The sequence below is a fragment of the Alternaria infectoria genome (assembly GCF_024043175.1).
Source record: "Alternaria infectoria strain BMP 0036 chromosome Unknown scaffold_9, whole genome shotgun sequence".
In the NCBI taxonomy this organism is placed as follows: domain Eukaryota; kingdom Fungi; phylum Ascomycota; class Dothideomycetes; order Pleosporales; family Pleosporaceae; genus Alternaria; species Alternaria infectoria.
The window spans coordinates 502,454-529,554 of record NW_026250698.1 but is presented as its reverse complement, the minus strand read 5'-3'; the positions used below and the strand labels follow the sequence as shown (position 1 = coordinate 529,554).

At 52.2% G+C, this 27,101-nt stretch overlaps 8 protein-coding genes and 1 non-coding gene across 9 annotated transcripts; 5 read left to right on the top strand and 4 right to left on the bottom strand.

Annotated features, from left to right (window-relative positions):
• Nucleotides 1–1,249: 1,249 nt before the first annotated feature.
• On the top strand, nucleotides 1,250–2,269 carry J4E92_006126 (uncharacterized protein; the record flags this gene model as incomplete). Its single annotated transcript, XM_051497499.1, has 1 exon — nucleotides 1,250–2,269. One exon carries the CDS (start codon nucleotides 1,250–1,252, stop codon nucleotides 2,267–2,269), a length of 1,020 nt encoding a protein of 339 aa, XP_051352146.1.
• A 451-nt stretch (nucleotides 2,270–2,720) lies between these two features.
• On the top strand, nucleotides 2,721–2,808 carry J4E92_006125. The gene has a single exon. It is a non-coding gene; the product is annotated as a tRNA-Glu (tRNA).
• A 728-nt stretch (nucleotides 2,809–3,536) lies between these two features.
• Nucleotides 3,537–5,337, bottom strand: J4E92_006124 (uncharacterized protein; the record flags this gene model as incomplete). The annotated part of the gene is made up of 3 exons (XM_051497498.1): nucleotides 3,537–4,154; nucleotides 4,205–4,647; nucleotides 5,244–5,337. The coding sequence occupies 3 exons, from the start codon at nucleotides 5,335–5,337 to the stop codon at nucleotides 3,537–3,539; spliced, it is 1,155 nt and encodes a 384-aa protein (XP_051352145.1).
• A 384-nt stretch (nucleotides 5,338–5,721) lies between these two features.
• J4E92_006123 (uncharacterized protein) lies at nucleotides 5,722–6,727 on the bottom strand (the record flags this gene model as incomplete). The annotated part of the gene is made up of 3 exons (XM_051497497.1): nucleotides 5,722–6,126; nucleotides 6,175–6,528; nucleotides 6,602–6,727. 3 exons carry the CDS (start codon nucleotides 6,725–6,727, stop codon nucleotides 5,722–5,724), a joined length of 885 nt encoding a protein of 294 aa, XP_051352144.1.
• Nucleotides 6,728–10,292: 3,565 nt separating this feature from the next.
• J4E92_006122 (uncharacterized protein) lies at nucleotides 10,293–10,733 on the top strand (the record flags this gene model as incomplete). The annotated part of the gene is made up of 1 exon (XM_051497496.1): nucleotides 10,293–10,733. One exon carries the CDS (start codon nucleotides 10,293–10,295, stop codon nucleotides 10,731–10,733), a length of 441 nt encoding a protein of 146 aa, XP_051352143.1.
• Nucleotides 10,734–12,104: 1,371 nt separating this feature from the next.
• On the top strand, nucleotides 12,105–12,560 carry J4E92_006121 (uncharacterized protein; the record flags this gene model as incomplete). The annotated part of the gene is made up of 2 exons (XM_051497495.1): nucleotides 12,105–12,403; nucleotides 12,488–12,560. The coding sequence occupies 2 exons, from the start codon at nucleotides 12,105–12,107 to the stop codon at nucleotides 12,558–12,560; spliced, it is 372 nt and encodes a 123-aa protein (XP_051352142.1).
• Nucleotides 12,561–12,807: 247 nt separating this feature from the next.
• On the bottom strand, nucleotides 12,808–13,564 carry J4E92_006120 (uncharacterized protein; the record flags this gene model as incomplete). Its single annotated transcript, XM_051497494.1, has 2 exons — nucleotides 12,808–13,439; nucleotides 13,489–13,564. The coding sequence occupies 2 exons, from the start codon at nucleotides 13,562–13,564 to the stop codon at nucleotides 12,808–12,810; spliced, it is 708 nt and encodes a 235-aa protein (XP_051352141.1).
• Nucleotides 13,565–14,528: 964 nt separating this feature from the next.
• On the top strand, nucleotides 14,529–15,416 carry J4E92_006119 (uncharacterized protein; the record flags this gene model as incomplete). The annotated part of the gene is made up of 1 exon (XM_051497493.1): nucleotides 14,529–15,416. The coding sequence occupies one exon, from the start codon at nucleotides 14,529–14,531 to the stop codon at nucleotides 15,414–15,416; it is 888 nt and encodes a 295-aa protein (XP_051352140.1).
• A 1,320-nt stretch (nucleotides 15,417–16,736) lies between these two features.
• Nucleotides 16,737–19,196, bottom strand: J4E92_006118 (uncharacterized protein; the record flags this gene model as incomplete). The annotated part of the gene is made up of 2 exons (XM_051497492.1): nucleotides 16,737–17,920; nucleotides 17,969–19,196. The coding sequence occupies 2 exons, from the start codon at nucleotides 19,194–19,196 to the stop codon at nucleotides 16,737–16,739; spliced, it is 2,412 nt and encodes an 803-aa protein (XP_051352139.1).
• Between the last annotated feature and the right edge of the window lie 7,905 nt (nucleotides 19,197–27,101).

Sequence of the window (27,101 nt, the reverse complement as noted above, 5' to 3'; positions counted from 1 at the left end):
GAGCAGAGACCCACCCGGACAACATAAAACACCAGTGGAGTTTCTCCGGGCGGCATTGATTGAGGCGCAGAAACAGGTACTGACGTTCAGGCACCAATGGAGGCAGGAACATGTCGTGAAGTTTGTTACGATGCAGTGTAATTTGCCAACGGTATGTGGGAGGGTTCGGTGGAGTGTTCCAGTCTCAGTACCTGGTCTCGATCGAAAGAGCAAATACAGAGTGCACACCGTAGTTCGAATGAATCAAGACGTTGGTACCAAGCGCCTGGAACTGTCATGCGTAGTGGAGGCGCGCGCTGTCGTTGACCCACTTTCAGGGGGGCATGGCATGAAACGATGAAAGTCGGAAGCGACCATACGGAGATAAAGGCGCTGAGGCTACGATCGGACCTACGGGTGTATACCTAGGTTTGCTGCAGATTAATGAATGTGAGGAGTAGAGCGCGGTCTGCCGGTCTGCCGTGGTTGCGTTTATGCCGCTGGGTGGTGGGAGATTTGGTGACGCGTAGATGTCGTTTCTGAGGCGCTGAGTCTAAGCGAGTCGAGATGGTTCTAGTGTGCAGCGGGCGGGAAGAGTCGTTGATTCTCGGCGCCCAAGCTCTTTGCACCATCATCAAGTACACAACATCTGGTATCATAACTAAAGACTAAAGAGTTGTCGTAAGAGCATAATGTGCGTACGGGGGTTCGGCTGCAGAGAATGTACAGCCACTGCATCCAAACACCGGTGCAATGACGTGCTAGCTGTATCTGGCGTCTGTTCAATGTTCAACCCCTCTTGCGTTTCGCTTTGACATATTCCTTGCGTCGATCAGGAACACCTGGCCGAGGACTGCTCAGTATACTCTGTTTACCGCCAGGATCAGAAGCCACACCATGAAACAAGCACCGCCATGACAAGTGACAAGCCCACCTTGCGAACATCGAGCACCCCAGCTCCACAGCCCTGAAGCATTGTACGCGGAAACGGTTCCCTTTCTGTCAGCTCCACTCCTTTCATTTGACACATGCACAGCGATGCGCCATTTCCGACATGGCAGTATCTGAGTATAAGAGTACGCCTCGCCCAGCATGTAGAATTCCTCACCACCACAGTCATTCAGTCAGTCGACATTCGCTCTCTTCACCTTCGTTCACTTTTTCACGCTTGAAGCGCCTCACATTCTTTACTATCTTCGTTGATCTCGAAGTAACTTTTTGAACACCAACCCTTTCGTCCAAACCAGACTTTCCAACACCCAACACTACAATGCCTTCCAAGATTCAAGCCGCTGCCATCCTTGGCGCCTTTGCTGCCTCCGTCAGCGCCCACGGTCACCTTTCTGCCATCAAGGTTGACGGCAAGGACTTCACTGCCTACGACCCGTCTTTCCAGTACCAGACCCCCTCCCCCGAGGTCATTGAGTGGTCCTGCCCCGAGTGCCTCGACAACGGTTTCGTCGACCCCTCCATGTACGACGATGCCACCAAGATTGCCTGCCACAAGGACGCCACTGCTGGCGCAAAGGTTGCTACCGTCGCCGCTGGTGGCAAGCTCGACATCTCGTGGACCACCTGGCCCGAGTCCCACGTCGGCCCCGTCATCGACTACCTCGCCAAGGTCGACGATGCCACCAAGGCCAAGTCTACCGACCTTGAGTTCTTCAAGATCGACGCTGCTGGCTTCGAGGACGGCAAGTGGGCTTCTGACAAGCTCATCGCCAACAACAACACCTGGACCGTGACCGTCCCCGACAGCATTGCCCCTGGCCAATACGTCCTCCGTCACGAGATCATTGCTCTCCACTCCGCTGGCCAGGAGAACGGTGCCCAGAACTACCCCAAGTGCATCAACATCGAGGTTACCGGCTCCGGTACCGCTACCCCCAAGGGTACTCCGGCCAACAAGCTCTACACTGCCACCGACCCTGGTATCAAGGTCAGCGTCTACGGCGGTGACATGTCCAGCTACGAGATGCCCGGTCCCGCTCTGTTCGACGGTGCCAGCTCCGGCTCCGGCTCTGGCAACGCTTCCGCGCCCAAGCCTTCTGCCTCTGCTCCCGCCGCGTCTGCCCCTGCCTCTTCTGCCTCTGCTGCCCCTGCTGCCACCAGCTCGGCCGCTGTCGCCGCTGTCTCTACTCCCGCTGCCTCTGCTTCCGCCCCTGCCCAGACCGGCAGCGCCAGCCTCGACAAGGAGTTCACCCTTGACACCTTCATCTCCTGGCTCGAGGAGAAGGCTGGCTCTTCCAGCCAGAAGGTTCGCCGCCACCCCCGCGCTTTCCGCGTCTAAGTTCGTGGTGCGATGACAGTAGAAACGTGATGGAAAAATCCTGGAGGATGGAGGATGGATGATGGAAAGTAACACTTTGGTGTTCTTCACTTCTTGTACCTACTTGCTTTGAATCGCTTTGGTTCATTGCTTCTTTGACTGAATGATATGTGTTGCACACTTTACTGCTATTGTCTTTGCGTGCAAGTCCCTTAGTTGCCTGTGATTTCAAGTGTGTTGGTGAAGACTGACGATTTCGTTCCTGTTTCTGATGTTAGTTGACCAAGCATTTTCAATGCTAGCAGACTACCACAAGTGTGCTAATGGTAGGCGAGCAACCGGGGCTTGGTTGATCTGACATGCGCATCGGCGTTACCCCGCCTAAAAGCATCGTTACGCTCAACGCCGCGCCCCTGCCGATTTTTTCCCTGAAACTTGAATCTTCAAAATTCTCAACTTTTCATCAACATCATCCGATATAGTCCATCGGCTAGGATATCTCGCTTTCAACGCCTTCAGAGAGCACCGAGAAGAGCCGGGTTCGATTCCCGGTATCGGAAGCTATAAGATCTTTTTTTACTGCGACGCGCAGTGCGAAAAGAATGCGTTAGGACGCATGAAGCTTTTTGGCATTTTATCTTTTCTGGCAAACTTCACTCGTGCCTGTCTTTAATATTTTGGGCATCTACTCGCGCTGCACAGAAAGGTGCATACACTAGGCTTGTTACTGCATACTCTGTTATTATTTTTCTGTATTCGTTGATGTGGTACCTGCTCTCTTCTTGTTTGGCTCTTCTTTGCTGCGAAGCGCGAAGCATGGCCTCCACCCTAACACAGATTGTACGTGCTTCTGACGCGCAGCACAAGTAGGATTGATAACATCCCAGCACTAGACTGAAGTCGGATCGAGAGCGTACAAACTGCACTTGCAACGAGATACTTTAGTATTGACATCTACGAGCTCTTCTCGGATCGCCAGCCCTCTTTGTTCACTGTGTTGCGCGACAGCCAACCGCTTCGTGTAGGTCTATTCTAACAGAGTTACCCGCAGTGCGACAACAAGAAGATAGAAATTCATGTTATCTTAGACGTCTACAATGGAGCATGTCTTGACAGGTTATATTACATAGTCTAGGTTGAGGTATACATTGACCTTTATGCTGAGAGCCTACAAATGTGTAGCACTGCGAACACCTCCAGGGTAACTTCATTTCTACCATACTCATCAGAGGCGCGCATACATATATCTGCTAAGTCCTGCGACTTAAAATGTTTTTCAGTTCTTCTTCTAGTTCTGCTCGTCCTCCGCTTTCTTCTCATTCTCAGCCTGCTTCAAGTCAAAGGCCTTGACCTTTTCTCTCTGGGACTGCCTCCACTTGGCCTGATTCTCCCTCTGCTTTCTCTTGCTCTCGATAGCCTTAGGGTTCCCTTGTGCGATCTTCAGATCGCGGAGGGCTCTCGACCGGCGCCCTGACTCTAGGGACTTGCTCGGTGCCTTCTTCGTAGTCGACATCTTGCTCTTGTCAAGCGCATCGTTGAATGGTATCTTCCCATCCATGGCAGCGACCTTCGCCTGTGTGTTTTTGTGGGTTTGCGTGATGCTCTTGCGCTTCTTATCGAACTTCTCCGCGGCGATTTTGTCACCAGCGGCGATCTTTGCTTGGTTCATTTTGTAGGTCTGGCGATCGTACCCTTCCTTTGACAGCCCAGCCTTCAGTCCGGTCACTTTGGTCCTCTTCCTTGTAGGTCCCTCTTCTTCCTCGTCGTCGTCTTCTTCGATCAGCGCGGTGTTGTCCCACATACGCTCCATCGCCTTCTCGAACGTGGCTGCCCTTGGCCTATAGCGCGCGATCATCTCGGCGCTCGGAAAGAATGTCCGGCAGTCCTCACCGGCGACGGTGTGCACCTTGTAGATGAGCGCGATCTTCGAGATCTCTGCAACGGTAAATGACCGACCTTGAAGCCAGATGGAGTTCGTGGCCACGTCAGCGCTGTCCTCAGCTCTGTCTCATCGCCATCACCGTCAAGGAAGTCGGCGAACACGCGCAGCGGAACGAGCTGTCCAGTCGAGTGCTGGTGCCATGTCTGCGTGGTAGATAGAAAGGCGGGAAGAGAGACCGGCCGCCTGAAGTAGACCATTGTCAGGTCCACAAGGCGCTCTCGGAGGGCTTGCCGATGTTGGGCCTTCGTGGTAACGTGGGCTCGATACCTCTTGAAGCACTCCGGGTGGTTGATGTAGAGGACGATGCGGCTTAGCTTGCCGTGAACATCACGTTTCAGCCACGCTATCCGTCCTATGCCGTGTCCGAGTTTGACCTCGGTCGCGTTGATGTGGCTGAGCTCGAGGTACTGGTCGTATAACGCTTGTGGATAGCGACCAACGACAAGCACAACTCTCGCTGTAGACAACGATGTGGGCCTATGTGGTGACATATGCGCGATACCTCTCCATTAGCTCTGGATGTGGGAGCATAGCATCTCATGCAAGAAAAAATTCGAACAGGTCTGGAGACTACATCAAGATGAGAATGTGCAAAGTGTGTGACCCAAAGTCGATGTAGGCCCCAGGCTGATAAGTGTTTCTTCTTGATTGACGTGGTAGCGAGAATGCGATGCGACATAGTTCGCGTCTGGGTTATTCGCTAACTATGCTATGCGACCTGACACGACTTAACATGCTTTGCTGCGCGCTGGTCTAACCAGAGGGCGGGTCTTCTATGTACGGAGCTTGGTCAACAGCATCCGGAAACCAGCGATCCATAGCAGGTTCGGTCTTCGGCCAAGTCTTCGTCTCGCTGTCGTCACAATGCCCATGGATAGTGAAGGGTGTCACGGGCTCCGCCCTGGCCGTCTGAAGCAACTCGGCAATCTCTGGATGGTGAGGGGAGAGGCGAGGCAACAACTCCTCTATGTCTTCAATCACGTTTTGTGTGGTCGCTGCAGTAGTATGAAGTTAGTATACATGTCTCATGCACTTCGCTCAGCCAGAACTTACTGTATGCGTTGAAGAGTCTCGCCTCTGATATCTTGACATCAGTCTTTTCCAGCTTCTTGAGCTCTTGCGTGTTGCGTTTCCCTGCGAATGCCATTGTGATGGCGGGGTGGGGGAGGAGGTTCTGATGGCGGGGAGAGGGATGCTGATGGCGACAGGGTTCTGAGAGCGGCCGCGGCGTTTCGACGGCGGCAGTACTGGTCGCGAGCAAACTGAAGGGATTGAGCGAGCTACCCAGGTCATATCTGAAATCCCAGTGTGCGAGACGCGAAGCTTACCGCGTTTGGGTTGTTGTTTACCTCGCTTCGATGAAGAGGAAGGAGCGGCCCACACCACCCTGCGCATCAGACCATACCAGTGTCCGGAAGGCCGTAAGATGCACATGGAACAGATCATGTACCCAGATCAGAGCGAGTGTAGCATGGAAGTGGTTGTAGGTCGTCAACGCCATGAGTAGCGTGTCCTAGTAGGGCATGACCATCTACTCCAATCTCCTCGAATCATCCTTCTGCAGGGCCGCCACAATGTTCGCCTTCTTCTTGGGGATAGGCCGAGGAAGTCCACGTGTGCGATACTCATCGCGAACCATGTCTCGGGACTGGCCTGCGTATGCATCTTCTGTCTCTTCATGGCCGCGGTCTTCTTCCTCAATCTCTGCGCATCGACCGTCTTCCTCCAGCTCTGCGCGCCGGTCTTCTTCCTCTTTCTCTGTGCGTCGGCCATCTCCCTCCATCTCTATGCGTCGACCATCTTCCTCATCCTCTGTGCGTGGACCTTCTTCCTCTGTCTCCTTCTCTGCCTCCTTCTCTTGTTCTTCGAAGTAGCATAGGCGGTACTCCTCGTACCATTGCGTGTGCGAAGAAAGCATGAAGCCGACAAGACCATGCTACTCAGTGTTAGTGCGTGTCTTGTACAGACAGCGGATACAACATACCTCCAGGTTCTCGCGCAACACGTCGCCCAGGACAGCCATGGTCTTGTCACGGACCTCCCGTCGACTGGATTGGTAGTCGCATAGGAGCCAGCCACTGCTTGGGGTGTCGTGCTGGATCTGAACAGCTTTGCATCGAGGAAGGGTCGTCAATAGCGCGCGCGCAGACTTGAACTCTTTCGTACCCGACATTGCTGAGAAGGTATCGCCGTCGGCTCCGGCTGCGGCTGCAGCGCCTTGATGCAGCTGGTAGAAGAATGCGGTTCTCGGGACCTTGAGGCGTAGTGTGGTGATGTGATCGCTCCACCGCTCAAAGTTTGCAAGTGATACTGCGCGCGCAGGAAAGTCGGCGTCAAGCTACGGAAACGGAGTCAGCATGTGCTTGTGTCTCCCTCATCTGAGACTCATCTGAGACTCATCTGGGACTCACCTGGAGGAAAGCGGTGGTCGGATCGACAATGTTGTAGAAGCTGTCTTTGCATCTGCCCACGAGCTCCTTGTTGCACGTCTGCCGGAGTGAGCGAGTGTCGCAGCACCCAAGGTGGCGTAGAATCATGCTGAATATTCCGACTGAAACTCCCGCCAGACTTGCACGAGGAGCCGACTGTGCTTTCTTCTGAGGTGGCTGGCGACGGTCGCGGCGGGGGAGGTTTCGCGAGATCATCATGTCTAACCTACACATGCGAGCTTGCAGCAAGGCAGTGATGCTGCTGGTGCTGTACTTTTTGATACGCGTAAACATTTCAATGACCACCTTGCGCACCTCGCCGGCGAGGCTTTGAAACAGGAAGTCCAGAGTGCTTGCGCTGAGGGGAAAGAGCGTGGGAACGATCTCAGAGACGCGACGGGAGTTGGCGACACCGAAGCCGGGAAGACTGCGCAGGATCTCAACGAGCCAGTTGCAAGATCCTATACATTTACAGGCAGCGACGAGTAGAAGGCGCAGGTTGTTCTTGTTCGTGGTCGTGAGCAGAGTTGGGATCTGCTGGTCGCGATCAGCGAGAGACGTGGTAGAGTTCGTGCCTAGACTCCCATCATGGCTATAGCCCTGTCTTATGTGTTGCGCCAGCTTGACTGGAAGCCGCATACAAGGCATCCGTCGTATACAGCATGACTATGCAGGTTCGCTATAGCGTCTAATTCTCTCTTCCACGTCTACTTCCTCTCCCCGCAACGGTGGGCTCATAAGGAAGGCAGGTGTGACCGGTGTTGGTAGCTCCGTTAAGTATATGTTGGTCATCTTGGTTCCAACGAACGTAGTCCTCGCGGTGCTCGGTGTTACTGGCTCGAAACCCTTCCACAACTTGGCTTGCCTGTACTGCTTTACTGGTGGTGAACGGCGGAGTCTCCATGCGCGGTGTAGTAACAGTACTGTAACAAGGACAAGTACGGTGCAGACGATGCCAATAGCGATGCCGATTCCGATGGCAGCCGGTGTAGAGAGCGAGCGATCGTTTCCCGAATGGTACATTGCCGATGATGTTGACGATATTTGAGCGTTGTCAAGGCTTGGTGAAGGTGTGTAGACGGCTGTGGTCGTAATGATTGCTGTGATAGTGATGCCTGCGGTGTTTGTACTAATTCTGGCAGTCGCAGTAAAGGTACACAGAATGGGGTCATTGAAAGAATTACCTAGATAGCCTCACCCAGCTTTTGCAAACAATGAGCAGGTATGGTTCTCTCACTTCTCTATTGGGAAGGCTGAGCACTAAGTTCTTGTCATATGCAACTAAGCGCCTCCTAGTGGATCTCAGATGATCACAGCATTCGTAGCCTACATGTGGACGTCGAATGTGACTCGGTAGAAGCCACATGAACTTTTGATTTTGAAGAGGAAATACAGCAGATGTAGTCGAGTGTGCGCGCGTGCGAGCTATCGCACTCACTACTCAGTAATTATTCCAGAGGAGGTCGCAGCGGTCCATCACTGTAGTTGCACACACTCTAAGAAAACAGAGGGATCGAAAGTGTTCTAAAGATACAATCGAGAGGCGTCGTGCAGGCATCCCAATGCAGTCGCGATTAGACGAAAAGGGTAGGGACGAGCGAGAAGAGCACCCATCAAAGACGAGATGTGAGCCTCTCCTGTTCCCAAGGGCGCTTGAGACGAAATGCGCAATCCCCATTCGATGTCATTGTGATGCGCTGTCACACGTGCTGTTGGTGTCCAGCCTCAGCGGCTATTAGGACGCCATCAGCACTGTCAGGCACTTCAGGCCTGGAGGAACAGCAATGTAGCGATTCTGTAGTTGAATGTCTTGACGGGCAGATCAGAGTGATTGAGCAAAGACGGAAATCGACGTAGTATGGTGCGCGTGGTGTGGTGGTGTGATCACATAGGTGAAGTCCAGCCGGCAGCCGGAAATATTGCTCGCGTGGTAAAGCCGTCGAATAGGAACGCCGTGCGCTAAGCCGAGATGCGCATATCCTTCCCATTCGCCGGCAGCACGTCTACATAGTAAGCTTGACGACTATATGACACCTGTAGGTCGGTCGGCCTAGCATTCTCACGAATACTGCGGCAGCTGTCAGCTTAGCGGCTGCAACACTTCAGATCAACCGGGCCTGTAGGAATAAAGCAAGTGTATGTGCATTAACATGTGCCCCGTATAGCAGTAGAGCATCTCCATCCAAGAGAGCTCCACGTGTTCCCCGGATGCACAATCTCGTGGCATGCAACCTGCTAAGGCATTTCTAATTTGAAGAAGCAAGCCTCGTGGGGGCCAAGAAAATGCTTTTAGTCATGATGCAAAGGGCGGCAGAGATGTCACCATATGATGGGAAATTGCAGAGTGAGTCGACTCGGGACATGACTGAGACTTGCATCACGATGAAGGAACAAGAGTGACATCAAGAACGCGCGTCGGGAATAGGAGAGGACGATCAGAGATCAAGATGTTGGTGCAGAATGCCATGGCACGGGAGAGAATCCTGTGGGCTAGAATCACGGCAAAATCGGGCTTGGCGGCATCCGCGACAGGGGACCCGAGTAAGGCTGCCAGGTACACCACCAATCTTGGTCAACGTCGCCAGCTAACGTCTGTCGAGCCACAATTCACCCAAGATTGCTCTTCGTCATGGTTTCGAGCTCGGCCTCCTTATTGACGTTCGCCCGGTTTCGGTGGAGCGGTTTGCGTCTCAGAAACTGCTTGCCTCGGCGTCCACGACGAAGCCGGGAATGACGACATGCACGTCTCATCATCTTCTTGGTACACAGAACATGCACCGAACTCCGGGCCCCCAAACAACGCGTGGCTGGTTGCCTTGACAGCAAGTGGACCCCCGTATACACTTACCTTGGTGCAGTTGCTGGGAGATGGGAGTTGGCAGCAGCGTCGCGGTACGCAGATGTCGAGCTAGAGGAAGCGTGGTGCTGGTCGCTATAGCGGTCGCTGGTCGCACGCCGGTGAGCACCTGCATTTCAGGGTCATCAAGCTCGACGCCGCACTCGCGTCGCGGTAGCAGTAAGAAAGCTTGGCCAGACGACAAGTGCTGACTTGTTTCAGAGTGAATTGATCACTGTAACGCTGGAAATAGCACTGGCACGCCTTGCCATAGCCCGAATCGTCCCATGGGCAGCTGCAGAGACATGCATGGCTCCGCTGTCGATGAGACGGGGCGTCGCAGGCTGTGGCTTGGATGCAACGCCTCTCGCCCCAGTTAATCTCGTTACACCGCGGACAAATGTTCGTCAACAGACGTCATAGGCTCAAACAGCCAGAGGCGGCCCCGGATCAAGCTTCACTCGAAAAAGCAGGAACGGCTGCCGATGACTGGGATGGGCTGTGATGGCTTGCCGCATCTGGGCAAGGACAAGGACAGTGCGCTCCCATGTGGCGTCACTTGCCTCACTGTCCAGTTAATTGCGTGCATTACGTGGCTAAAAAAATGTGGAGGAGGCGCAAGCGAGCAAGGGCGGTGGCCGCTGTGTTTGTTGCTGGCCGCTGGGGCTATGGCGACATGCAAGCGCGCTAGTTCTTATGCAGTCACCTGGTATAAGAGCTCTCCTCTCGCCCTGCCTTCTACTCCCCATCTACAGCTCAAACAATCTCCACATCAAACCAACTACACTCAACTCTTTACCCACTCACCCAACCAATTCACCCACCCAAACCATCAACATGCGTTTCTCCACCATTGCCACCGCTGTCATCGCCGCCGGCGTTGCCAACGCCCAGGTCGACTCCATCATCTCCCAGATCACCTCTGCTGTAGGCGGCGTCCCTTCTGACCTCGCCTCCGTCGCCTCATCCGTCGGCTCTGAGATCACTTCCGCTGCTGCCTCCATCACCAGCGCGGGCGGCTCTGCCGCTGCCTCCGGTGCTTCTTCCATCCAGAGCGCTGCCGACTCTGCCATCAGCAGCATCGCCTCCGAAGCCGCAAGTGCTACTGGCTCTGCTGCCAGCGAGATCTCCTCTATCACCCAGTCGCTCGGATCTGCTGCCAGCTCTGCCGCCAGCGCTGCCGAGAGCGCCACCGGCACCGGTGCCGCCGACTCCAACAACGTCCCCGCCATGGGCGCTGTTGCTGGTGGTCTCCTTGCTCTTGCCGGTCTCTTGTAAGCGGGTCGACACTGAACCGCTTCCTTCCAACATCGTCATAAAACGTCTCCTTTGACAGTTTCTTCGATCGGTTAGCGACATCAGCCATGAGCTGACATCGCTTCGTCTCTCGTGAGACAGGTGTGGGACCAGAATGATTCACAGCGACACTTGGGATTTACCAATCGGCATACTTATAATAAGTCATTTCAATGAAACATTCACAATACCCCAAAACTACTATCTTGCCGCACTGTCTCTTTCATGCTCTGCTACTCGTCGTCGTGACATCTCTTCCATTCATTACCATGGCATACCGGCTCTAGGTTTCTTGACAACGCCTGTTTCTGTGGCTGCTGATTCGATCGTGTTCTATTGTTAGAGTTCAGCATCGCAGCTGAGTTGCATGATGTGAGGTTCTCGCTTATGACGTAAAGCCGCGCGTTCAATTCGGTGGCGTTTTCCGAAACCCAATGATGCGGCTGCGGTTAGCGGCGTCCCGTATGCACTCCGCATTCTCGCATGCGCATTCTTTATTCAACCCCTTCCAGATCACCTTCTCGCCGCTGATCAGACAGGAGATGCGACGAATTGGTCGTACACAATCTTTCATCGCGCGCATTAGAAGGCTGACAGCATGATCGAGATGCACCGGCTCATTCGAGAGATTAACAGGTGGGAAATGTACCTGCAACGCGCCGTTCAACTGACACAGTGGCTGGCCGCCTGGCTTGCGGCACAGCCACGGAATGATCCCCGACATGCATTTGGCCGGGTGATCTGCATCGCGACACATGCCTCCCGTTATGTTTTTTCGGCGCGCCCCCGGGGACACCTGGTTGATCTTAGCAACGAGAACAAACACGGAGAAAGTTCCTGGAGATGCGGAACGCACACCACTTCGCTCCAAGGGCGACGCAATGACGACTGGTTGCTCGATTGAATTTGGCTCAAACAAGAAAGCTGGAGGCTGACGATCAGCGGAATTGCTTTTCCTTGGACCTTTGCCGCATCGAGTACTACGTCTTTTGCAGGCTGCAGCACTAGCTTCTCGCGCCTTGGAGATACGCGCTGCATCATATTCCACAACACGTTAGTGCACAAGACGTCGCATTGCGCAAGGCTGCGGTGTACTCAGAGGTGCAACTAAGAAGCAACGAGCGTCTTCGTAATGTACTTGCACAATGGGCATACTGCATCCAAAGTACGGTATGCTAAGGAAACCGGATCACGACATAATTCACAGACATCACTATTCAAGTACACAGCACTACAACTACTTCATCCGAAATCACGACAAAGCTTCTCAGTCTCTCATTTCGTCAGCCGGACAGGGAAATTAAAGCGCTCGACTCGGTATTATCTTCTTTATACCATCCTCACTAACACTACATGCGCACCACCAACCTGCCCCCGAAATCCATAATCACAGCGACCATGTCAACCCTATCCGGCTTCACCTTGCCCCGGAACGCCAAGACCAAGCGTAGTTCACCCTCCTCACCAATCCTCATTCCCGACCACCGTCCCCTTATCATCGGTCTGGCTGTCGCTGGTGCAGTGACGAGTATAGTCGTAATATACACGGTCTTCTTCTTTATTCTCAAATGGCGCAAATCTCGTGCGGCTAAACAAAGCAAGGATATCGAATCTGAAGGTAAGATCGAGCTCCAAGACAATGACCCCTCACCGTATGTGGGCGACGGCCACCAAGGTGGGGATTTAGGTGATAGTCGTAGTGCGCGCGCATCTTCAGAACTGCTTGTGCAATATAGTGGTGTGAGGAAGGAGGATGGGAAGCTGGACTTTGTGGAGGTTGACTTGGGTGAGGAGAAGAGTAGGGAGTGATGTGAGTTTGGTGAGTAGGCATGGCTTGAGAGGTAAGGTTGCGCGTTGACGAGAGTATTTCGTTCTATCAGTTTCATGGCTTGAGCGAGGCGAAGCGATGACTAGGAGTGCTTCTGCATGCCTAATTCGTAAGATCCGAACAATGGGCAATACATTTATATCGCACTACCTATCTTGATCAAGGTTATTCGAGAATACAACGTAAGACGGTGGATATGACGTAAAGCTACATGTATTGATTGAGTGCTTACGGAGAAACCAGATCATTTCGGCTCCCTAAGTCTTCACCCTCTGCGGTCTCTTCATCCTTCTTTCCTGTCCATGTAAGGAACGTGTATCGTCCCTCAACGGGCTCTCTAGCAGTAACTAACGTCTCCAGCTCCTCAACTGTACGAGCCTGTCCTATCAAGCCCCCTTGAACGTCCGGGATGAAGCCAGACTTGATCGCAGTTTGCATCCACTCAAACACACCGTCAAAGAAGCCTGATGCGTTGAGTACAACCACCGGCTTCGCGTGAATGCCTAGCTGGCTCCATGTCGTCATCTCGAGTAACTCCTCGAGCATCCCGAAACCACCAGGCAGCGCCACAAAGGCATCAGCCTCCTCAGCCATCATCCGCTTACGATCGTGCATGTTGTCCACGACCGTTGTACGCCCGAATTCTTCCGGCGCGGGCGGCGGCCCGCCCAGTAGAAGAGCACGTGGAATGATGCCATGTACCGCGTCGGATCCCTGCGATGCCACTACGTTTCCAGCGAGTACGCCCATCAACCCCATAGTCCCGCCTCCGTACACTAACGACCACGATCTCTTCGCCATGATATCCGCTAGCGCTTTGGCGGCATCGCGGAACCTGGGATCTTTCCCTTCACTAGACCCTGCCATTCATCAGTATACATTCACTCCTGGGTACTCATGGGGACGTACCGCAGAATACGCATAATGTGAATGGTTTCGAACTCGTTCCATTCGGTGGCTTTGTGTGTACTTGCTTTGAGCCCATGGTTGACGATATTCAGCTTGCGAAGTCCTGCGTAGAATAACGGGAGTAGTGGCCGAGCCTTCAGATGATCGAGTTGTGAGACCGTCTATTGGAGCTCATCACCACGATTTATACATCGGAGTTGACTCAGCAGACTATCACGAAGCCTGTTATGCCATACGGTTGTTGTAAGCTTTCACGTTCAGCCTAAACTACATCTCGCTAACAGTAGCTTGTATCTTGTTTCAGAGCCACGAGGTGGAGTGTTACTAAGTATGTACTCGGGCCAAAAGAATAATGGCCCGGTACCCAGGTAGCCTATGTTTCGGCCAATCAAAGGACTAGTGCTGTGTCCGACACTTGGACCACTCGGGTTATTATCTATTTAGTCCGGGTACTTAGGCACACAACACTCTTCGCATTCGCTAAGACGGTTTCACATGCCTTGTGGCTTCTCGGCACCGTAAGTGACGTAGAATCTAGTACATAGGTACAACTTCAATGACGAGCCCAAACAAAGTCTTGGGCGTCTTAGTCAGAGTCAATGGCGCACTCTCCGATGTCTCCTTCGTTGAGATGTCGCTAAGACTTAGCAGTCTATCTACCCTCAAGCGACATGAGTTTTAACTTTGCCCTGAATACGAGTCACCGGAAATGCTGTAGGTTACATGAGTCTACAAACCTTTGCGGATGCATCTTCCTGGCCGGATCTGTTACATCATTTTGCGCCGGCTTGTCGCACCGACTTATGGGCGAGCAGGAAGAATGAGGTTTCAGGGAATCGACCATGTCATAGCTAAAGTGTATTCTGGAGAAAGTTGGTCGACGAAGGAAGCCTGGACTTTGTGAGCAGCCACTCCTCTGTTCATAAAGACACCCTGTGGCGCACTGTCTATCTAACCCACTCACAACTATCACATCTTCTCTGTTTGTGAAGTCTACGAAACACATCTCATCAGTCCATCTTCATCCAAACCATTACACAATGGGACACAAATCCATCATTGCGATCATCGGTCCGACAGGCGTTGGAAAGACCAAGCTTGGTATCGCGCTCGCCAAAGCCATCAATGGCGAGGTCATCTCCGTGGACAGTCTTCAGATCTATCAGTGTGGAGGAATCATAACGGCGCAGCCTACTACGAAGGAAATGGATGGCGTCAAGCACCACCTGATAGACTATCTGCAGCCCGACCAGGAACCAACCACCTTTGTCGACAACGCTATCTCAAGCATCCAGCAAATACACGACGACGGCAAGACCCCTCTTCTGGTCGGTGGATCCATATCGTTGACCGAGCCACTCCTCTCGCACCCCTTCGTCCAGCAATGCGATCTGTCAGTCATCTTCCTCGACTCCAAGCTCTCACACTTGAAGCCCCGGCTCGACAAACGAGTAGACGAAATGATCGACGAAGGCCTCATCGAAGAAGTACGCCTACTCTACGAGCTCGAGCAAAGACTATTGGGCTGCCCAGACTTTTCGAAGGGTATCTGGAAGGCAATCGGATACCCGGAACTGCGACCAGCTGTCGAGAGCTGGAACGAAGGCAGGAAGAACCAACAAAACCTGGACGAGGGAATTGCGGAGATGAAGAAGCGGACGGTTTCGTATGCTGAGGAGCAGCTCAACAGGATACGCGGCAAGCTTATCCCAGGAGTGCACCAGTGGGCCAACAACTACATGGTACTTGTTGTACAAGACGCCGCGACCTTTGAGGAGCGCGTTGTTCAGCCTTCCATCTCGGCGTGTCGGGGTTGGCTCTCGGAAGAGATTCGCCAGCGCATGATAGAGACGAAGCGCCGCAGTAGGCCGAACGTGCCAAGGGTGGACAGCTTCTCGAGGCAGACTGTGAAGATGGCGGAGAATTAGCGTACGGTGGATGGGGAAATGTAACTTTCTTGCTGGTCGTGGGAGATTTGATGGGTTGTAAAATTTGCTCCATGTTAATGAAATGAACGATTCTCTTGTCACTTCCGTCGAGCCCATAATAGTGGTTGATAAGCTATCGCCTTTGGAATTATTCTATAATCATCATCAACCAGAGTCGTCTACTCTAAACACCTCGATACCCCTTCTGCAGTCTCCCTGCTGTCCTCTCCTGCAGCGGAAGCGGAACCTGCTGTTGCTGCTGCTGCTGTGGCTCATAACTCACCGGCCGGGCAGGACGATAAGCTCTATAGCCACCTACAGGCTGAAGAGCATCAGGATGTGGATACGTGTCCTCTGACCGCGAAGGTAAGCGAGATGGGCCCTTTTCTGCGTCATCGTCGTTGTCGCGTTTGCCGAAACAACCACCAAAACAATCGCAGACGTTGATACCGCGGTATGCTGCGAAAAGTGCGTAGATTGTCAAGCCGAGGAGGATGAAGCCGAACACGGAGCCCACGACTATTCCGGTAATTTTACCTCTGCTTAGCCAGGGGCCGGGGTCGACATCTGGGTGCGGGGTTTGGGTTGGAGATGCGGTGGGAGATGTTGCGGATGTTTCTGTGGACCTTGTACCAGTCTCAGTGGAAGCTGGAGAAGGTATAGTAGTAGCGCTGGTCGTAGTAGCGCTGGTCGTAGTAGCGCTGGTCGTAGTAGCGCTGGTCGTAGTAGCGCTGGTCGTAGTAGCGCTGGTCGTAGTAGATGGTCGTTCGGTACTTGTCGGCGTTTCCGTCGTAGTTGACGGGGCTGGTGGAGGCTTAGAGGTATCTGGACTACGCGATGGCACAATAACCATACTAGACGGCTCGGCAGTTACGAATGCTATCGAGGTAAGGAAGGTGATGGACGTAACAAAGGGTGGCGGCTTTGTATCATCTTGGCGAGCCACTAGAGTCGCGGTAGAGGCTGGCGACGACACGGCGTTTGTTACGCGGTTTGAAGAACCTGACTGCGAGGCAACGAGAAAGCCTGCAGCGGCGATAGTGGTGGCAATCGGAAGGTGCATTATGGACGAAAGAGGTGTGGTGTTGTAGCAAGAGAAGAAAACAACATATACCACTTCTATGGCGTCAAGCCTGATCTTGTCCATTGTGTGTTCACGTATTGCATAGTTACGAACAATCACTTTCGATGAAGAGAATGCTGGCGTGATGGAATGTCACGTATGACAGAGTGAAGCGGTGGCCGTCACCAGATCGCGACGCGCTGTCAATTGACAGTGTTAATACTTCGATGTGTCTTGGTTTGGCCAATCGTCGCTTGTTACAGCTCACCACCACCACCTAGCAGTGCTGTAGGCTCGTCCAAAATAACTGGGCAAACATCTAGCCCTACACCATAGGTCTCGAATGTCATGTTTCCATTCTCGTCGACCTCAATCCACCTGCGATTAAGTAGATCGCCATCCTGCGCCCTGTCGAAGAAGTTTTGCGGAGCGAATACAATACTGGAATAAGCCTCCGTATACAAGGTCACAGGTACATCTTCGCTCCTAGTGTAGTGATGCATGCCAAGGTTGAACCAAATGACAAGATCTTCACCTTCGATGGATTCGCCGTCAAAGAACTTGCTGAAGTCTTGCTGCGGCGTGAAGGGGAGATTGATGTTCTGAACGCTGTTGGCAAATGGCTCGTTATCGTGCTGCCTTGTAACGGCTAGATGTGATTTAGCGAATTCGGAGTTCTTGCGTGACCATGGAGAGTTGAGGGTTGAGAGATGGATATCGGAACGGCCAGGTACGAGACGATAGCCGCGTTTCTCACCCCAGGCATTGGTGGCGTTCGGGTTCAACACGACGTACATAGCCTGGTTGTTGGGTGCCCAGTTAAACTGCTGCTCTTCGGCCATGTATGTGATGTTCATCTCCATCTGTTCAAATTCGCCAAGTTCAGGAAACCAAGGTTGTGTTTGATTGACAACTACCAACTCCGAAACTTGAAGCGAATTCGCCGCACCGACGATGTCGAAGTCTGCCTTGTACGTAACAATGTGATCGTGAAGTGAGCCTTGGGTGGCTTGTTGGATTCTCGGTCCGAATTTTGCTTGCGCCGGATAGTAGAAGCTAGATTGCAGATATCCAGATGCTCGTACAATGACTTCTAGCGAGCCGTCCATGTGAAAGGAGTAGTCAAACATGTAGTCATAGTTGCCAACTGTGGCAATCGCGCGAACAATCAGTCCAGCGCCTTTGACGCTGCCGAGGTTGCTGAAACCGTATTCGTTGGATGCGCCCGTGCGATGACGTGAGAGCGGGAAGTTCATGTCGGTTTCGAAGATGCAGATTGCGTTCTTATTGACGGCCGTTTTGTTGTAAGATGGGTAAGTAATGTTCCAGAATGTCGATCCCCACGGGCAGTCGAAGCCTTCTACCAAGCTGCCCATCTCAGTACCAAGCTGATAGTAGGTATCGTGGTATACTGTATTGGCAGCCTTCGGTTGGTTGCCACCTTGTAGTAATTAGTTCTTGTCCAGTAAGAGACAGAAGGAATACTCACCGTATTGAGCAGTTGCCTCTTGCATCGACAACTCGTAAAGAATACGTTCACCTTTGAACTTGATGTCATAGAACATGATGCCAAGCGTCCTCGAGAATGACATGTAAAATGACCAACCCATATACTCAACATACTGGTTCTCTTTGTCAAGCTTGTATCGCTTTCCTCCGATTTCCAGAGTGCTTGGCGCGAGCCGCTCCTCCAGATCTCGCACGCCTAGCTCAGGCTTGTAGTCGACTAGCGCCCAACTCGCATCGAGAGTCTGGTCGAACTCCATAGCAAGATCGCCTGACTCGAATGCACCCCGTAGGTCTGCAATGGTATGGTAAAACTTTTCATTTGTCACGAATCCTTTCAGTGAGTAGAGAGAAGGATCAGTGCCGCTACAGTCGATTAGGAGATAGAAGTCTAGCGGTGTCATGTAAGTTGCTGGACCTGGAAAGCGGAACATGATGTTACGAAAAGCGCTAGAGCCATCGAAAGAGATAGGCGTGCCAGTCGTCGAGGAGAGATTGGTTCTTTCGTCGGCCGATCCGAAGTAAACACCTCCTTGGAAGAGAGCTGCTGTAATGTCTGAGATGTTCGACATGATGGATGTGATGAGCGGCTCGGTTGCCGTCGTCCTTGGGCCGTCGAAGTACCTGGCGTTGTATGGCACGGAACCACCGGAGCCGCCGTTGTAGATGTAATCCAGCTTCCCGATCTTGGTTTCTGCAGATACGGGAAGTGGGCCGATCATGTACTCTTGGGAGTCTGGCTCAGCTTTCCCACCTTGGAAGATGATGGCTCGGGCGTATTTGGCGGGCATTGCTGCACCCTCGTCCATGTACTTCAGGACATCGGTCTTATTGGTGTGCAATGCATCAAGCCAGAATCTGGTACCTGTCAGCCGCGTATTCTTCTCCTCAAACACCACTTCGAGCATAACGTACACGTAGTTGTCCGTAAGCACAGCTTTCGTGGGATCAGTAAGATTGAGACCGGAGGATGGCGAATGGAGCATTGTCCAGACGGCGAGATTCTCATCCGGTGTCAAAGGAGCCCATGGATTAGTCTTTGGCGCTACTGTGGTGGTAGCAGCCTCAGTCAAGCAAGAGTATGCCGTTCCATTGTCGGTGCGTTTGTCAAAGTAGTCTCGCGCTACTCTTCTATCATATCCAAGGAAGGGGATGGTGGAAGAGCTCGCTATACCGAGAAGAACGGTCGAGACCAGAGCTGAGCAACGCATGTTGATCAACGGTACTAGCAAAGGATGCTGTGGACATTTCCCGGCACTTCTCTTACACTTTATACACCGTCGCGAGCGCTGCGGTCCCAGATAAGACTCTAGTGACTTGCGACGATGACAACGAGGAAAGATGGTATCTCAGGCTCGAACAACGATAAGAGGAGGAATCAGAGGTAGTAAGGGCCTGCAAGGAACAGTCTCCACTCAGCCTGACCACTTCCGGGGAAGGGCGCAGCACGGACATCACCGCGTCTTACAGTCCATGTCTTCGTACACTCTGTCTCGAACTTGACCCTATGTCTGGTATCTGTTATCATCTTGTTCGTAACCAGCGAAGCACATGTCTTGCTACTATCCAATATCTTCAGGATCCTGTCCAGTGTTTTATCAGGCTGAAACATCCGAATCTTGTGGGAAACCGACCGTAACATTATGAATGCTTCGTATCCGCGACACATGAGACTATTGCTGTATAGGAAGTCGTAGCCTCGATGCGTCGTTAACCCACCTGGCGGAAAGGTGGGGTTACATGCTGTGGTGTATCTTATCGCTGCGAGATAGTGTCTTTGCATGTGCCAAGCCGTCCCCCGCTTCTGTCATTGGGAGCAACGAGGACTGCCAAGATCGAGGCACTAGTACCGCCGAAGGAATGAGTGGTGGTTGAACTATCGGTTAGGTAAAGAGGAGAACTTGTTATGGCACGCCTCGACTTCGGCGTTCGTTCAAAACTCCGAGTGTCTTTCGGCATATCGGGTGTCAGAGATCGGCATAACGTCTCTAGACAGTTAGAAGTGTGGGTTGGCTGTGTTGAGGCGCTATCGCATGGTCATATGTTAAAGATCCCGCAGCATGAAAGATGCAGCTGCGGCCTTAACATGACGAAGACCCGAAGGATCCATGGATAGATCGGTATCCGCAATGGGCAACGCAAGGTGAGCGCTACACCTGGGCATGGTCACGAACGAGGCCTCAAATCCCCTAGGAGCCAATATGTTGAGACGATTGGTATTTCCTAAGGGCGATGTAGGATATTGAACAGCGGTTGTCGAGTGCGTAGAGCCCGGATGTCGGGAAAATGTGATAGTACTCTCTCGAGAAAGGTGGCAGAATACGGGCTACGCGACGCGACGGGGATCGATCGTGAAGTTAAAGTCGGCCGAGATGTTCAGAGTCCGAGATTGGATACGAGCTTGCGCATAAGCGATAACAAGGCTTGAAGATGGCAGTGTGTGCATAAGGTGTCAGGCTGTGAGGACGCGCCGCGACGCGAGAAGCTAATCTTGCCAAGACCGAACGGCGATGACGTCATTTGGATGTGCCCTTTCCCCAGCCTCCTTCGCAATTGTTTAAACCTCACGAGGTCAACACGATTAATGAAGACAAGATTAACGGTCTTCCTGACTGTGAAGAGTCTCAGCGCTAAATGTATGTCGAGACATTACGAGACCTGACAAGTGATGAAAACGTTGAGATTGGATACATGTACGAGTGCATCGGTTTTACTATGCTCTTGCTGCGGCTTGCAGCGAGGACACCATCACAATCCGTCGCTGGCGGCCCTCTCGCACATGAAGTGCCGTTCTGAGATCTGTCTGTTGACCTTTTCATGGAATTAAAAGATGGGGATACTAATGGCGTTGCGGCAAAGGCGATGAGGCGAGCAAGAGGACACAGTGTGAAGACGCGGCATTTCACGAAGACAACTATTTTGAGCGAGTTGTACGCGAAAACTAATGACACCCTGAAGAATACATAGTCGCTAAATTCAAATCTCGATAAGCGAAAGGCGACGTGAATACCCTAGGGCTACGACAAATGAACACTAAGACTCTTCATACAGGCCATGTATTTTGTAAAAGGCATCGTCGTCCTCCTAGTCTATTCGATACATCTTGCATCAAAAGGCTGTGCCTTTACCCTTCTTCTTCTTCTTTAGGTTCTTTGGCTTCTTCGTAGATTTCTGCGCTGATGAGCCTTGCTCAGAGTTCTTTCGTTCAGCATTTGCTGCCTGCTTTCGAAAGACATCGTCCTCGTCGAGTTGCTGTTTCAGCTCCTTTTTTCTCTTCTTATGAAAATGTTCCAACTTTATGTGAGAAAGACCAGCAACCTGCACTGTGTGAAAGTCGTCCAAAACCGTCATGTCCCAGCCCCGATAGAGCTCTGACAAATGTGCCGGACCGGGTATCATGTAGTAGGCGCCCGGATAGTGCAATATTTGCGCAGAACTAGAAGCTTGTATCATCGTGGCACGAATACAGATATCGCCTTCCGTGGTGGGACCCCATTTCGTGCTATCCATTGGCGCCGTCACTGTCTCTTTCAACAGAGCAGCCGCAATCCGAAGACCCTGCCCGTACGTATATGCAGAGCTTTCAAGTGCTAAATTCTGAGAAGTGTTGTAGGCTTGGACCGCTTCGCGCAGTATTTGTCTAACGAGGCCAATTTGTGGGCGAGGCGTCTTGCGGAAAGTTTCTGGTTTGAAGGACAGGGTTTTCCTGGACTCGACGAGCCTGGGGTAAAGATCACCCCAAAAGGATACGCACATGTTGTGCAAGGTCAGCCAGTCAAAGTTGAGATCGATAGCATCCGCCTCTAGCCACGTACTGAGCCGGTTGAGTACCGCATCTGGCTTATTGTTCTGAGTCTGCTTCTGAAGTGCTTCTATGGCTTCAGTGTGCCTCGCTGTAGGGAAGTTCGTTTGACGAAGCATATGCGTCATGCCTTCTTTGCTGCTAACCAGTGCTTCCCACTTCGACACTACTGTATCAATCTCTTCGCTATTTTCCACGCGGTGATTGAACCGGTCGTGGAAGATACCTGTCAATATGCTAGGGTCCACAAGATGTTGCACTCGTTCAGGGCAAGGATTCTGGTCCCTCTCCCCAAATGCCCATTCAAAATGCTTCAAGACCTCTTGGTAGTCCGCTGGTCTTTCCTTGCCAAAGAACAGTCGTTTGGGATCTTGGCGAAGAATGAGCAATTCCATGTCGGGCCATGCTGGGGGATCTTTGACCAGTAGGCGAGTCGCCGCGTAGAGGTATATCATGGGTCTGATACAGTCCGAGGTCTGTTCAAGCTGAAGACCATGTTTATGCAGATTGGCGAACATATTGTACTGGAGCACACCGCAACCTAATGGATGTCGACGTAATAGCGCGTTCTCCTCACGCTTAAATTTGGACAGATGAGGGGGTGAAGATTTTGCTAGACTCTTCTTGAACACATCGTGCTTAAGCCAAAGCTCTAGCGATCGTTGACTCTTGAGAAGACTTCCTATAAGTTTGGTGAATTGCTCGTGCAATGTGAGATCCCACGTGCGGAGGCGGGCATTGTCAGAGAGAAACTCATCCAATCTGAAGCTGGATGTTGCCACCCACTTGTGCAGCTCTTTCAATGGCGCATCCAGAAGACTGTCCAGTACATCTTGAATGTCGATATAAGTCTGAGCAGCGAACTGCACCCAGATCGGAATCTCTCTGTGTTTAGTCATATACCGAACACCTCTGGCGATTTCGTCTTCAGCAACGCCGTCAGGAAAGCCTTCAAACTCAGGAGAGAACTGAATCCCGGCTTGCCACTGCATCATTTGGCACATCTCGACGACCCGTGGCAGGTGCGGGTGCCAGTTCATCTCTGATTGCTTGAATCGAGCGGGGTCAAGCGTGTAGGGACCTTGCTCGGGAGTAGTGTAGAGATACCATTTGAGCCCTGAAAAGACCGAGAACAAGGCGAAATCGCTCTGGTCCTCAACGTCCTTGCGAAGCAGCTTGATTGGCATTAGACCCGAAAATTCCTCGTACGTAAATCTATCTTCCAGCGTAGGGGTCCGCTTATAGAACAATAATGCTGGAAGCGTCCAGACAGGAAATTTGTCTGCCGGAAAGCGTTTGGGTCGCTTGATCAGCTTAGCAAATTCATTCTCAGCTAGACGAACGACATCTATTGCTGTATTCGTCAACAGCGAGCAGACGTTGTTCTCCATCACGGATTCCTTGTACATAGTCCAAATGTACTCAACGTATTGACGCATAACGAAAACGTCCTCCATGAAGGCATCAATAGCCAAGAAGAATTCGTCTTCAACCTCCATATCATCGAAGTCGATGTGTACGGGTGTGAGATTGTTGAAAGGCTCATCGCTGATATTGTCGGCTTCGTCGGTTTCAGAACCGAAGAACGAAGCAAGCTTCTCGCTGAGTGACGATGCGGTAGTTGCCTGGGGTTCAGGTGCAGTAGGTTGGACTATTGGCCGCAGCACGTCTCGAACCTTGCCCAGCACCTTCTCGGTGAAATGGGTATGTGTGCTGTCTCCGAGCTGGCTTTGCCTACATTTCGCGCCGAATAACTTGACGTATCGGGTTTCTCTGCGGCGCAGTCTGATAGCTCGGGAAATTGTGGCTAATACATCTTGCGGAATCGTGGGTTGGGGTTTGTGCGCCGCGATGGCCTCAGCCATGGGAATGAACTCAGACGTCTTGATGAGATATTCGGCTTTCTTTCCGTTACAAGATTCTACGCTTGATGATGCAGTGCTGGCGGCATATCCACAGTTCAAAGCGGTCTGGCGAAGCCATGCCGCTACGTTCCGGGTGTCTTCCGTATACCGCTTAACCCGGGATCTAAAGGTAGGCGGAGAGGGTGGCCTCGGAGCCGAATCCATGATGGAACAAGGTCCTATATGACAAGTAACACGTTGAAATGGGTGAAGCACAGGGAGGTAGGAGATGTTACGCGATCGCGCGGGGATAGACGACAGAACATTTGAATCACGAAGCGGCGTGGTTGATCTAAGCTGCAAACATACTAGCGCGAGATACTCGACGCGCACGCGTCTTTGCGGTCACACAGGAGCTCCCTCTCCATCTTTCGCTTTCAACAATTCTTGCCAGCTTCGCACCGCAGTCTTTGTCGCGTGAAGTTCTTAATCGACATTTGATCAGGCTCGCACCGCCAATCTACGCTGGCCAGAAATTCTTCCATCATGCCTTTCGCCCAGCGCCCCCAATGAGCGACTCGGACCGTTGGACCGCGTTCTCCATCTCTTTCGCCTTTTGCGCGCGGACCGCTGCGTTCATGTCGCCCTGAGAAGACGTGCAGGGCTCGTTAGCTGGAAGCCGCCGGGCAGCTTCGTGACGAGCTGCAGGCTGATTGTTGGCCGGTGCTGGACGAGCATCACCGTCATCATCAGACTCACTCTCGACCAAAGTTTCAGCTTCAGAATCATACTCGACTTCTTCGTGAGCGGGTCGTGCACGAGGTACACCTGTGGCCTTGGAAGCCTGAGCTTCGCGAGCAGTTGAAGCAGCATGAGCGGTCATGTTGGAAGGTATCGTAGCGCTTTGGTGCAATAACTGCCCAGGTTGCACTCATACTGGAGGCCTAGACGCAGCAATTATATGTCCAAGATTTTGATTTGACCAACACAGATTATCAGCCAGATGACGAACGACGAACGACGAACAACGAAACGAAAGCGATGTCCAAACGTAATACATACCTGCTACGATAGCACCCACACCACGATCGGCCGCGCCAAACGCAGACGCCATAGCATGTACCTTAGCTAGTATCGTGTGGCCACCGGTCTCTATACAACACACTGTATGATGTAATTACACATACGTGTAGGGCTGGGGCGCCTTCATTTGCCTCTAGCTCAAGTTTACTTAGCTTACGGCGCATCCATTCATCTCTTCCTGGCCAACGATGCATTTGCAGCTCCTTACAGGCTAAAACAAGATCTCCACCAAACGGAACAACGCGAAATCAAAGTTACACGGGTCGTCTATCCCCGGAGCTTGAGACACCAACGGGCTTTTCCTCGCCCCCACTCACGTTGTGCTGCCAGCAGCCACTCAACAATGACTGCATCAATTCCACCAACCTCCAGCACGATGCTTCGCCAAGTTCAGCATTTGCTCGGCTTTCTCCACTTGCACAGGAGCAAAGTCAGCGTATGCTTCACATGGATACGTGGAGATTACTTACCTTTCTTCTCACATTCCTCGAACTTCTTCTTGGCTTCCTCGTACTTTTCCTTTGCTTTCTCAAACTCGGTTTGGGCCTCAACATGTGATCGCGTCGCCTGTTCGACTGAGCCCGGCACGTCATAGTATGGAGTATCAAAGCCGGTATCCCACACTGGATACCCTCCCAGACCACCCATACCACCATGGCCGCCAAAACCTCCTAGATCGAAAGCTGGCCATTGGTATCCCCGCATGCCATGTCGTTTATGCCGTTTGAAAGGAGCAATTTCATACATCGCTTCGATGCTATCGCGACTGGTAGAAACGATGCCTGTCGCAAAACCAAGCGACAAGTAAGGGTATAATGATGTGCGGAATTTTGTGAGAAGATGACGGATGAGTATGAGCTGATCTTATACCATAGACAGAGCACGCCTGAGGCAGACAGAATGGTCCACGTGTGCCAAAAGCAGGATCTCACAATTCGGGAGTTGAGTTGGCTCCAGGGTCACCAGTGCCACTCAAACGTTTCGCATCGTGAGTCTTGACCTAGGGCGACGATAGACTGCGTAGGGTCTACCAATAAGGAGCATTGTGTTGTCATTGCGGGAGCGGTCTATCATCGGAAGCTATTCTTCATTCACCCAAGCTTCTGGGCGGAGGCAAAAGCTCAGCCACGTCTTTTTGTCTAGCCGACCGCTAACAAAGTTGAGCAAACAACGCGACCGCGTCGATCGCACAAGAACGAACGCGCTCCTCGACAGACGACTGTACCGAGGTGCAGTGAGGCATCAGGGTTTGTGTAGCGCCTGGAAAGACTCGAAGTCATATGCTGAATACAAGACGTAATGTGGCCGGCTTTCACCACTCCTTGTATCGGTTGCGACATTCCTCATTGCTGGCAGAGATAGAGCAAACCCGAGATTGACGCGCGCAAACGTTATCGGGATATCCGATCGGTCGTTACCCAAGACGTGGGGTATCATAACGAAAACCATTGTACGCCCCGTTCGTCTGTCTTACGTAGCCGAGGGTTTCACGATGAGAATCTAAGCGATCTGCATGCTACCAAAGAGGGGCTGGTGTTTGGCATACGGAGGAATTGTCCGCTATTTGTGATCTCAAATGCCACCAGAGCATCGCCGATATTCCATGTCGCCGCTTCATTCATCATATCGTTCTTTTGCGAATCATCAATGTCGGCCTCTCACTAACGAACGCCAAGTTACTCCCAGTTACCTCACAGGCATTTTTTGCCACCTGGTTTGACCGTTGTTCAGTCGGCTGGCTACCACGGGCCGATTCCCCGACATTCTTACCTGCGTGGAACCATCGTAGCTTGTACGACCAATGTACGGCCATCCCGGATGTGCTATACTATTCAGCACTCCGCGATTGTCTTGGCGATTGCTGTCTTTACTGCTGAGCTCATGACTTATACGTCAATCACCGCTTTCTAGGCATGTCGTGGCTATCTGCAACCGCATAGCATATACCTGGCTTGCCACTCCCTAGGACACCGCAGCCTATACGTAATACAGGACATCAAATGAAGGTATGTCGACACATGCTGTCATGTAAGCTCCTGGTGCACGCCCTCACTGGTCAATACAGAGCGTTCGAGGGGTAGCTAACTTTACTCAGATCTGTGATACCGAAATCTGACCGGCGGTTGGTCCCGGGTTTTCACATATACTCCATGCTAAACTCGGCTAGGTATTGAAGAAACTCATTCTACCACTGCAACGCTTAGTGGTAGCCCAATATTGATCGCGAAATTGCACAATCAAGTATACAACGCATACACTCCTCCCAACCAACACACGCCTTATTCATCTCCAGACAACTATTGTTGACCTCATCATGGGACGCCTCATATCATACTACCGCTGCATTGGTCCGCGCCGCCTCCGTGGATTGTCTCGCGCATCTTCTC